At 39.4% G+C, this 12,535-nt stretch overlaps 1 protein-coding gene across 3 annotated transcripts in view; it reads left to right on the top strand.

The window, feature by feature from the left end:
* ccdc186 (coiled-coil domain-containing protein 186) overlaps positions 1-12,310 on the top strand; it is a 29,710-nt gene extending 17,400 nt beyond the window's left edge. The window contains exons 13-16 of one of the 3 annotated variants that reach the window (XR_001777671.1): positions 42-140; positions 1,117-1,345; positions 1,942-3,445; positions 8,871-8,958. Coding sequence is in view for 2 of the 3 variants with exons in the window: in XM_008436688.2 (XP_008434910.1) it covers positions 42-140; positions 1,117-1,345; positions 8,871-9,090; positions 11,592-11,675 (632 nt within the window). In the remaining variant the exon portion in view is untranslated. Of the gene's footprint in view, positions 1-41; positions 141-1,116; positions 1,346-1,941; positions 3,446-8,870; positions 9,091-11,591 lie in introns of those variants that run through there. The other 2 variants (XM_008436689.2, XM_008436688.2) reach the window with 2 other exon arrangements.
* The last annotated feature ends 225 nt before the right edge of the window (positions 12,311-12,535 follow it).

Here is a 12,535-nt window from a genome sequence, read left to right as displayed (position 1 = left end):
GTTTTGTTTTGTTCCGATTCGATGTCGTTTTCTCTCTGCAGCCCGGAAAAGGCTGGAGCAGGTTGATAACGGCGGCTGCGACCGGGACGCCGGCAGTATGGGCAGCCGCTCCAGTTCCTCAGGTACTGCTCTGAGATTTGGTTAGTATTTAACATTTAACGTCACACTCTTAATCTAAATCTTTCATACGCCTTACTTTCTGTTTAATATAATATTCCCACTTTATTGGCATTGGGTTGTGTCTTAATTTATTAAAATATAATAAAAGATCATTAATCTCCAATGTAAATGTATACCAAGCTTTTGTTTCAGCTCACAACAAACTACATTTTCAGAAAATTGGACGTGTCGGTTTACTGAAAATTATTCTGAGCTGCTTATCTGCTCAGTGTTGAGTTTGGACTCCATTTACATAAATTACTGCATCAATGCGGCGTAGCATGGAGTCGATCAGCCTGTGGCTCTACTAATAAATAAATATTAATAGCAGCCCTCAGCTTGTCTGGCTTGTTCCGTTTTCCACTTGTCAACACATCATTGACTTTGTTCTGTGATGCACAGTGGAGATTAATGTAGTTCTGAATACAGTTCTGTGTTTGGTGACTTTTGAAGCCCTGAGTTGAGCTGCAGTCCAGGCCTTTTGAATCTCCTCCCAAATTCCTGAATGAACTTTGCTTTAATATCCTCTGGAGGCTGCATTTACACATGTTCCTTCATGTTTCTCCCATAGTTTTTCCTTCCACTCAACTTTCCCTAAAGTTGCTCTGGTGCAGCCAGCTTCTTTAACATTGGCTTCTTATGGCTCATTAATTGTCCTTTGTTAAAATTTTCAGGTAAATAAATTTTAGGTAGCTTTAAGTGAGAATCATCAAAATTAGAATACATAAATTCTTAAAAAATGCTTTTTTTAAATATATATATCACATTTTTAACTGACTTTGTGAAACATGAGCTCTTCTAAATTTTGTTTTGCACACTTATGCGAATGTTCCAGCTGAAAATGACACTAAACAATGCAACTTTATTTATTTTTTTTGCTAAAATGCATGAATTTGTTGCAAAACCAAGCCAGAATATTGCATTATAAAACAACTGGTGTCTCCGATTCTCAATCAGGTTCCTTAAACGCACGCCAAGGCGGGAGCAGCAGCGTTGAGGAGCGGTCGCCCGAGAGCCAGTCCGGTCCCTCCGTTATGGTGGTGGACAGCTTCCCAGAGGTGGACAAGGCCGTCCTCGTGGACCGGATCGTCCGTCTGCAAAAGGCGTTGGCGAGAAAGCAGGAAAAGATCGAGTTCATGGAGGATCACATTAAACAGCTGGTGGAAGAGATCCGGAAAAAGACTAAGTGAGTGGCGTGGTCCAGTTGTTTAAAAGAAAAGTTTTTTCTGCCTAAGACATACAAATAAATCCTGCAGAAATGATCGGTGTAGCTGTGTGTTAAGTGTGCGATATCGTAGCCTTCAATAACGGAAAACAACACGCCAGAAAACCTCTGGTTCGGGTTTCAGAGCCTGCAGCGGCTGCTTGAGCTGCAGGAACCTTGAATCATGCTGTGGAGACGATTTCTGTGATCTGCCTTTAACAAAACTAACAACCCTTCCTGAGATAACATCAGCTCCTCATTCCAGCAGTTTTCTTCCTTCTGGGTCGATAATTGACTCGTATGGGGAAATGTACATTTTCCTCACGTGAAAACGACTCTTATTCGCATACAGTTTTTGTCTCGGGTCGTCTCCTCTGCCTCACCTCCGATTTCTTGCCTTTCCGCGCTTGAATCTATTAGGCTCAACCTACATTTAAGAGTTAAAATTGAGGACGAATCCCACGGTTCGCTGCTAAATTTAGCTTGGCAGAATCTCAGCAAAGCCCGGGGGGTGTAACACCACCCAGAGTATGGATGTGAATTTGTCCTTTTTGCCTCTCTGTCCCCATCGTCTCCAGGATAGCCTGGTGAGCATTGACAAGTCTGAATGTAAAGCCTGAGGAAGATGATGAGTAAAGAAGCAAGAACCGTAGAAGGATCAAGAGCAGTTAGGTTCAGGAAGCTCATTATTAGTTTTCAGCATCTCCTGCACAGCTTTGTGTTCTGACATTGCGATATTTTTTGCAGCTTGTGTACTAAATATAAATTTGCAAAATGGGGTGTTAGCTGTCTTTACAAAACATGAAGTTCAGTTAGAACACTATCTATTTAAGAATTGGGGGGAAAAGTAAAGAAGCAAGCACTTCTACTCTGATTTGTAGCTGTTACTTATGGAACAAGATTAGGACCACTGCAAACAAAAAAGTTTTTTTCCTCTAAATTCTGACTTTTTTTTCTGACTTTAAGTCAGAATTTTGTAATTTTTTAAATTTATAATTACCATATAACCTGCCTAACAAAAACCGCTTTGAACAGTTTCTATCTGGGTAGATAATCCGGGGAAAACATTTGCAGATTCTTGCAAATTTAACATAAATCACAAAAATGTAAGTGCATTTTATTTGAATATCATGCAATTGACCAACATGGAGCAGCAATCTTGTAAAGTGGAACAGTGGAAGGTTGGGTTAATAACCAAGTTCTGGATTTTAAAATCTCAATGAATCCTGTTGAATATATCATCTGAAAATGAAGAGAGCACGACAGAACTGTTAACGTACCACACCTACAACATGGCCGCCCAGCGGAGCTGACAGGACGGACCAGGAGAGCAATAATCTGAAGGAAAATGTTACTTTTCACCTACATGCTAAATACTTGTCGACATGTAGTCTGGTCTTTTTGACAATAAAAATCTCCACCACTCTGTTAAAAAAAAAAAAGGGGTTCGGTTTCAGAAACCTTTTCATCCACATGAACTCGCACAGATCCGCCATGAAAAAGCACATCCTCAAACCCCCTTTAGTCTGTTCAGGTGACTGGAATCGATCGGATAAAGGCAGATGCCTCCTGTTCAGGGTTCCTGTTTATCCTCTCGTCACTGTTAATTATTTGGAAGCAGATGTTAAAGCTCAATGTGTTGCGTTTCCTTTTTCCTGCCATCAAACTAAAAATCTGACAGCTGCAAAATTAGTTGTTTGTAACCTCAAATGTGTCAAAATTCACAAACGTTACTTACCTTTAACAACCTATAACTATTTGATTCCTTCTGCAGTTTTTTTTTTTTTTTGCCCCATCTCTCCGTCTTTGCATCTTCTGGGCTAAATCTGCACCGTCTCGATGTGCCTCCCTGTGTTGCTGCTTTCTAACAGAACAAAGGAAGCTGCATGTTTGAGAAATTGCCATCTTGCACGTTTCTGAGCCGACTCTCACATCTGTCATCCTCCCGCTGATCTCTGCATGCCGCTTCTCTAATCATGTAGCCATATGTTTAATTTATGTCACTTTTTTTTTTGTTTTATTAAAAACTATCGTGATGGATTTGGGGTCCAAATATATGGACCTCTGAAAGCCTAGTCAGAGGTAAGTTTCATTTCATGTCTGTGCTAGCACAGGTGTCGTATTTGTGAGTGTGAAAGTGGATGGATGGGGAAAGTATATGGTGGCGGCTTCTTTTGCTTTTTGCATTGACCTGCTTTTGTTTTGTTTTTTTATTTCATTTTGCTGCATAGATTTACAGATATGTCTCAATTAACTAAAATGTCACTGAAAAGTTAGTTTAATTCAGTAAAGAAAATGTGACAAACACAGAATCCTTACAAAAAGAGTGAAAATCACAAGCTTGTATTGCTTTATTCCTTTATTATGATGTACAGCTGAGAGCTCCAAATAGTTTTTTTTGTCTGAAAACTTAAAATATTACACAAGTCTAGTTTTGAAAGAGGAAGGAAAAGGTCAGAAAAATGAATCTTTACTGCATAAGAAAGGGGTGTGATTGCTCACAGAAGCTGTGAATATTCCGCTAAGAAGACATTTAAAAGGACATTTACACATTTAGCAAATAGAAATTTTGGTAAATCTAACTAAGCTAAAACAAGAAAGTTTTAATCTGATTTCACGTCAGACAGTGAGGGAAATAAATGTGTGTATTTTTATTTGGTTTACATAAATATCTGGTTTCCATTGTAAGTAGACGTCAGCTGTTCAGACTTCTGCATCCAAGCATTTTAATTAGATTAGAAAGTTGAATGGAAGGAAAAAATGCCTTTACAGATGAATATTTTTTGCATTTCATCTGGAATTTTATGTCACGGAGTTGGGAGGAATTAATTAAAACGTTAGCCCAGCCAAAATTTTAGCTTCCCTCTGATAAAAAGCCTCATATGGAGGCACTGATTTCATTCTCCACACTCGCATTCCCAAAACTATCTGCATTAATGACCATGGTGTCGCTGTGTTGACTGACCTGCAGAGGCAGCAGTGCAGAGAAGCTAAAGGTCACTGCTAAAGCAACCTGGGCTTCCTTAACGCCTCAGCAGAGCCTGAGGCCGACTGCAAAATTCACCCCGACCAAGTACTGAGTGCAAAGAAAAGCAAGAAAATGAGTTTCATTTTCATTAACGCTTCACTCTGTAATGAAGTTAAATAAACTTCACAGTGCAAAACACAGAATCTTACTTCTTTTTGTCTACTTTCAATATACCAAAACCAAATTAACTCATAAGTAACTTTTAAGAAAGATATAGGAGCTTGTTTTAAGTAAATAATTCCTTAATGTGGAGGAAAAAATACTAGTTCCACTGGCAAATTTTTTATTTTTTTTACTTATTACTTGGGGAAAATGTTTTGTTATGAGAAAATCTGCCAGTGGATCGAGTACTTTAAGAAAAATCCATATTAAGGTTTTACTGCCTTAAAACAAGCTCCTATATCTCACTGAAAAGTTACTTGTAAGTCAGTTTTGTTCTATTTCAAGTGTATTGAGGTATTTGCTGGCTGTGCACCGATTTGGGAGATCAGTGATCGACCGATTTTTACACGTGAAGTCGATCTTATCCACCGATCTTCAGTTCAGTAACTTTCTTGCTATGTTGAGCAACATTTCAGACAAAAAAAATTGGTATCGGCCAGAATCTCAATCTGCAGGATAGACTTATTAATAGATCGGTGATTGGCCAGTCTTCTGGCCAATCACATTAATCGGTGCACCCCTAGTATTTGCACTAACTAGACTTGATAAGATTTTGTTTTTGCATGTCATTTGCTTAAATTAACTTTTTTGTGACTCCACCTGTATTTGCTTCAGTCATTAAGTCGCTTCTCAGCTGCAGGGTTTTAGGTTTGTGTTGATCAATCTTCGGTTAATTTTTTATTTTCACCACACAGATCGTGGCTGTAGCAGGAAGTCGCTGACTAACTGCTTGAGCTGCATGTTAAATATAATCGTCCTCTTGTCAGAATGAGTCAGATTTAGGCCTCTGCTTGCGTTGTGACCTCCACTTTATTTGCATGGGATAATAAAATCCTGCTTTTGTGTAAAACTCTTCCAACATCCCCAATAAAAGTAAAATTCATACATTTTGATACTGAAATACATCCATCTTTTCTTTTATTCAGGAGGCAAAAGTGGTTTGCTGCTTAGTTGAAGTACATCATTTCTTTTTGCAAGTTTTAAGTAATGTTTATGTAGCTCATCTACTTCATAAAGACATTAAAACATCCTTAATTAAAACCTGCTTAAAGAGACGGTGAACTACCGTCTTCCACTGCTTATTAAATGAGCCCAGACTCCCAAGACGATGCTAAGACAAAGCGAGGCCGTTTCACAGTTGAGCAACTGTGTGGAAAATTTCAATCCCCTCCAGTTTTATATCTGGTCCTTGGCGACTATGAATAGGTTTTGGTTTGAGGATGTGGCTTTAGCAATTCCATGATATAGGAAAGAGCTTAACCACTCGGAGCGCTGAAAGTTGGTGTGGATTTTTAAAAGAATTTTAAATAAACAGGAGTTATGCAAGTTCTTCTGTTGGTTCAGTTTTGGGCCAACTGAAAGCGATGGTGGGGTTTTTTTTTAAATAAATGTTTTGACACAAAGTATCTTAATATTTTTTTTTAATGATTACCATTTCAAACAAGTTATTTCTGATTTGCCAACAAGATGAATCGCAAGTTTGGCTTAACTGCTGAGTGTAGAAGTCATAATGTTGCCTGATCAGACGACTCTCGCATGCAAGGATCACACACTGACTTTTTTCCAACCATTAACGTATTAATGATCTGTCCAATTGAGTGAAAACATGGCAAAAAAAAAATTTAATTAATTAAAAATACCGGACCCAAGACAGAACCTTGGGGTACCACAGACATATTGGATCAATGAAATCTGAAATGATGATGTTTATGCAGTCAGAGGAGGTAAATGGTTTGTGTGTTATTGAGTAATGATTTTGTTATAGTTCCATTTTTAGGTGAACAGTAATGGACGATAGCAGCAGCTGTAGTAGTTGCTCCTGTTGTGATTGTTTTGTTTTAGTTTGACCCTCCTGCTTCATATCTAGTCTCCCTTTTTGTTGACTTTCCCTGCTGCGCTACCAGAAAATGCACCGATTCTCCAGCTTTCATCACAGCTCTGCAAACTAATTATTGAAGCAGCGAGTTTTGTTTTTACAAGTTGCACTTTGAAATCTACAACCCCCCTCCCCACCAACCCCCTGTCTGGTTTGTGATATTTCTCATGCAGCCGCTCAGCTAAGATCGTCTTCAACACGTTTGGAGATGAGGCTGATGAAACTGTCAGGACACCAATCTAGTTCATCTAAATAACCTGAGAGGGGAAAATGTGAAAGTTTCCCCTTTTTGTCTTGTTTGGCTGTTTTTTTATTGTTTTGTTTTTGTTACGACCAGATGTATGCAAACCTTATTCCCCTTAGGGGATGTTTTCCTGCCTCCAGGCAGATCATAATATATGAGAAGTTTTTGGTCCCTGAACTGCAAATGAAGATGTTTTTGCTGGCTGCTTTTTTCTCACTCGAGAAATTTTAAACGAGTAGAAACGATTTAGCTTTGAGTATCAACGCAAAGATATTAAAACCTCTGCGCTTGTTTGAACTTTTGTCGCATTTTAATCGCAAGCTTCATTGTATTTCTGGTGGATTTTATGTGACTGACCAGCACAAAGTTGTATAAACGTGTGAAGAGGAAGGAATATTTTTGTTTCTTTTTAATCTAAAAATTCATGGTGTGCATTTGTCTTCTGCACTCTTTTACACCTTTATTGGTTTTATCTCTACCAGCTTCACACATATAAAGAGTGAAATCTTTGGCTTCTCTTCTTCAGAAACAAACCAAGCTAATCAGATCTACAGCTTGGTGATGTGGCTTAAAAATACATTTCCAATTTTTATTTTTTTGCTTGTTTTTTTCCCCCTTACATAAATTTAAATGACAGAAAATATCCTAATATCTTAAAAAATATAATAATTTCATTGACCTGAATTCAAAATGAACATAGATTAAAATTATAAAACACATTTGTCAAAAAAGAAAATGTTCTTGGGTGGACTCGCGTCGCTCTGTATGGGGGAAAAAAAGAAAAAAAATTTAAAATGTATTAACCAAAACAGAAAAATTGATAAAAAATCAATTTGATATTTTCAGTCATTCACTACTTTGTCTTGGTGCATCACATAACTCCCAATATCACCTGACTGAAGCTCGTCTTTTGTGTATAAAAATCGTCTGGGTCTCTTCTGCAGAGGTTCTTTCTGGGCTCCTCCTCACCTTTGAAACATCCAGAATTGGAGTTGGAACAACACCAGTGGTGGGGACTGGTTGTTTCCAGTCTTTCATGTCTGAAAGGCATCGTGCTGGGTCGAGCGGATTTTAAAATATTGATTGTTGAACCATCTGAAGAGCGGGAGATTGTTGACCTTTTCTGTCATGAACTCTCCTGTTTTCACTCCTTTTTTTTTTTTTTGAGCTGAGAGGTGCAGATGCGAAGGAGTTTTGCAGTTTTAGTCCTAAACACAGAACTATTTTTCCCCCCATCTTTATGTCTGAGATTGCTCACGTCAATTCACACGTATGAATAGCTTTTTGTTTTGGGCTGCATGTAAAACCATCTTCAAATTATTGTCATCACTAGGTTTCCGTAACTAATCTGCGCAAAACTCAATCGATATTCTACTAATGTCGAAAAAAACGCAATTCCATTAAGTAAGAAACGCAATTAAAATCACATATGAATAAGTTTGTTCACGCAATAAGTCATTAAAAATCATAATTCTCCTGCCACTTCCTGTCACCCTCTTTGTCTTTTTCGCCAGTAGCAACATCCGATTGTAGGCGTTTTCTTTACAAAGTGGTAATTTTGTGTGTTTATTATGTAGCCTAAAGCACGTTGAGCTGCCTTGATTGAATGCACTTTATTGATTAATTGATCACGAGTTTTGACGCAGCTGTAAAAACTAGCTCATTGTCGCGCAAAAAAAAAAAATACTGAAAAACATTAGATTTGTTTTTTTCTCCCAGTGTTTCCAGTAAATACATTTATTTTCGTAATTCCAATTTGCGCGATTCTATAGATAATAGAAACGCAGCTGTTGTTCTGCGGAGAAAATAAAACGGGAAGTTTGGAGCTGCTAGTTTAACTCCCAAACCGTGTTGCTGTGTTCGTTTAGATTTATCCCGCTGCCTCTAAACCGAAACACGCAGTTGATTAATTGAACACTGCCGTCTATTATAATTCTTCCATGTTCATTACCTTTTGCTCCTCCGACCGACAGGCACAATAATAATCTTTCTAACTATGACTGAATGGCTCCGGCACGCACGGGTCCAATAAGCGATCCCTCCCGGAGTTGCCATTCCCGTAACTTCCCCCCAGCCTCTGCTGCTACAAAATGCTTTATTGCTCCGTTGAAGCTCGTTTTCTCAATTTTCTCCCCAAGCCGGCACCACGCACTCGCTGTGACTCATCGCTCCCTTCTCCTCTTCTTGCTGCCCACAGGATCATCCAGAGCTACGTGCTGAGAGAGGAGTCAGGGGCCCTCTCATCGGAGGCCTCGGATATTAACAAGGCCCACCTCAGCCGGCGGGGGGGCATCATGGCGTCGCTGTACACCTCCCACCCGGCGGACAGCGGCCTGACCCTGGACCTGTCTCTGGAGATTAACAGGAAGCTGCAGGCGGTGCTGGAGGACACGCTGCTGAAGAACATAACTCTGAAGGTAAATTTCCCCCCCAGCGAGCCTCACATCACTGCTCAGAGGAGGAAGACGCTGGATGAAGGTCTGATGTGAGCCTAACCTTGGATTTGTTGCGTCACTTTCATGTTCCGCCATTATTGACGCCCGAAACAATTAATCGCGATGAATCAATAATGGAAATAATTAAGTATGGGAATAAATCATATCCCGAGTTACATTGACTCCATTACATTTACTTGAGTAACTTTTTGAAAAAAATTACTTTTTTTCTAGTTTCTGAGTGAAATTAGTGAGAGAAAACTTTGATTAAACCCTTTGGGCTGAAGATCCTCTGCTTGACTGGCCATCTGTATGACTATCGATTATTGTTTATTGATGGGCGATTTTCAGCTACTTTTTATTCACCACTAGTTTTATCCAACCTGGAAATAAAACTATTATTTTATAGTTTAAATGTTTTTCAGGTCTGAATCTGAACCTGTTCTCTGAAAGTCGTTTCCCTCCTTCCGTCCGTTGATCCATCTGTCCATCCTCCAGTCCTTGCATTTGTCTGTCACTCCATCAATTCTGTTTTTCCATTCATCCCTCTATCCATCTGGCCATTCATTCATTCATCCATCAATCCTTTTGTTTATCCATCTGTCCTCCTTTTGCCTCCTTTGCTTCCTTTTTTCCTTCCTTCCTCATCTTCATCCTTACTTCCCTTCATTCTTTACTTTCTTCATTATACCTTTCTTTTCCTTCCTTCCTTCTATCCCTATACCATCTTCCCTTCTTTCTGTCCTTTCTTCTTTCCTTCCTTCAGCTGTAATTTCTGTTGTAAATTAATAATGATTTTTTTTTAAGTTTATTTTTTTAAATGTCTGAAACGATGGACATCTCTCAGACCATGAAGAACTTAAACATTTTTTCCTACAGAAAGCGTCTCGCATCACATCACACCTGCGTCGCGTAATGAACCGTTTAATCTCCAGACAATAACAAAATGTTTTGTTTTTAAAATCAGGCCCGTCTGAATGAAGCACTGCGTTAGCTTAGCAGACAATTTGCCGACGCGTGAACGGCTGAATGCTGTCGGAGGTCGATGAAACCATTAGTGGTCGCGGCTTATCGCGGTTAAAACGGCTTCAGTCAAAACCAAAGATGGACGAAGAAGAAACGAGTTCCTCTCGGTGCAGCGGGTCCGATTCAGCGGACAACAGGATGCGTCATTCCTCTCCCTCAGCAGTTTAGCTAATTTGCAGAGATGCACAAATGTTGTTTTGAAGCCGTGCTCAGCTTTTTGTAAGGCTTTTTTTTCCCCTTCTCTTTCACTTCTTTAAAGATTAGTTTTTGTCCAGAATATGAAGCGCAGCTGTTCAGTCCTCCCTCCGTCACATCAGCCCAGAAGACAGAAGGATGCTTCAGCTGTTGCAGCAGAATATTAATGCTTCTTTTGGTTGATTTGTCTCTTTTAAATTGCTCCTGATTCTCACTTCAAACCAACAAGAAAGGCTTCAGTTTGCAGATGTAAGCAAATTAACTGCATTCGTTTATTTATGTCTTTCTTTTTTTTAAGGAAAAGTAAGTTTTGAGCTTTACAGTTGGTTGCAAAAGTATTCACACCTTCTACCTTTAATCCCATTAAAGCCACAAATTAAAAGTGCCTCATTAAAAACAACATTCCTTACACTGAGTGGTGCCATTCATTTAGGGAATGTTGCACACATATTGCATGGTCTGGACACCCAGCAAAACCGCTACAGCTAGCATGTTTTTAATGCTTTCAAAAGCAAAAGTGTAGTGCCTTAAAGTGGGCTAGTCAAAGTCCAGACGTAAATCTAGTGAAGAAACTCTATTAAGATTTGAAAATTAATGTTCAGACATTTTCCATGCAGTGTGACGTAGCTTGAAGTGTGATATTCAATGACAAATTTAGCCTACACGTGTGAAAATCCCACTAAAAAAAAAAAAATTCTGGTTGTAATGTGACACGATTCTGAGATTGTGGTCAGAAGAATGTCGGCCCTCCACGTGGTTTCGGTCGCGGCCACCCTTTCAGCGCATGTCATCATCCCGTCTGCATGCATCGTCGCAGCTTTAGCTTCTCTAAAAACCATGTGGGCCGCAGCTTTGATAAATATTTTCACATTTCGCAGCCAATCAGCTTCCTGTTGTGTCAAACTTCCAGGCCTGAATGTGAACAGTAATTGTAATAATGTGCAGGAGCATCTTCTGGCGTTTTTTATTTTTTATTTTTTTCCCACTTTCAGCAAATGAAGGATGATTGGCACAAAGCGGGGAGTAATGATATGAAACACTCACCGGGAGAACAATAACAGAACAAAACAAAACAAAAAAAGATGCCCTGACAAAAGGCAAATCAAGACTTCACTTTTATTGTTTTGAATTATGGAGCTTTTCAGTTTCCAGGTCTGATTGTTGTTGTTCCACAAACGGCTTCTGTTGTCAACATGTAAAACATTTTCTATACGTTTGTGTTTTTAACCAACTTTCTTTCTTCTTTTGTTCTTTTTGTGCAGGAGAATCTGCAGACTCTGGGCTCTGAGATTGAAAAGCTGATAAAGCAGCAGAAGAATCCAGCAGACGGAGTCGGGAAGAAGTGAAAATGAACTACTTGAGCAACTTCTGCTTCTATTCCCGGCGAATGAAGGGGCGTCGCAAGTGCCAGTGAGACGTGGGACCTCTTGAACCGTTTCTGTCTATTTGGAGGAAATGTCTGAGCTTACTTGAACCGTTGCTACTCCATCCACATTGTGCCACCTTCTATTTATAGACCCTGACACGAGAACTTTTCTTCTGGCCCACATTTTCCTCCCCAAAGCTTTGCCAAGAGAACTCTTCGGGCTCTTCGGACTTGAACTTCCTTGCAGCGTTGTTGTGAATGTTTAGCTAATCCTCTGTGGAAGCTAATTGCCAGTCAAACAATCCAGGGTTCATTTCCATTTTGGAGAAAAGGTGTGAAATCTGGTTTCAGTATTTTTCCAGGTGTGGATTAATATGGAAAGAGAAGAGCGTAAGAAAAATATTTATTTTCAGTCTTCATTGCCTGAACGGTTTTTAAATGGGTTTTTTCTCTGTCCTTCATTCCATTTATCTTCCCTTACTTTTTCCTTGCTTCCTTCGTTACTTCCTTTCTTCCTTCCCCTCGTCTTTCCTTCTTTACTTTCTTCCCTTGTTTTACTTACTTCGTTCATCTTTCCTTTCTTCCTTCCCTGTGTCCTTCCTTCTTCCCTTACTTTCTTCTGTCCTTATTTCTTTCCTTCCCTAATTACTCCTTTCCTCCCTTCCTTCCTGTCCATTGTTTTTCTTTCTTCTTTCTTTCTTCCCTCACTTCTTTGCATCCTTCTTTACTTCCTTCCCAGTGTTATACCTTTGTTTTTTCTTCCCTCCTTCCTTTTGTCATTTCTTGCTCCCTTCCCTGTGTCCTTCATTCATTATTCCTTTCGGTCCCTCCTTCCTTTCC

The sequence above is a fragment of the Poecilia reticulata genome, linkage group LG19, assembly GCF_000633615.1.
Source record: "Poecilia reticulata strain Guanapo linkage group LG19, Guppy_female_1.0+MT, whole genome shotgun sequence".
NCBI lineage: Eukaryota > Metazoa > Chordata > Actinopteri > Cyprinodontiformes > Poeciliidae > Poecilia > Poecilia reticulata.
This window is presented reverse-complemented; position numbering and strand designations above follow the sequence as displayed.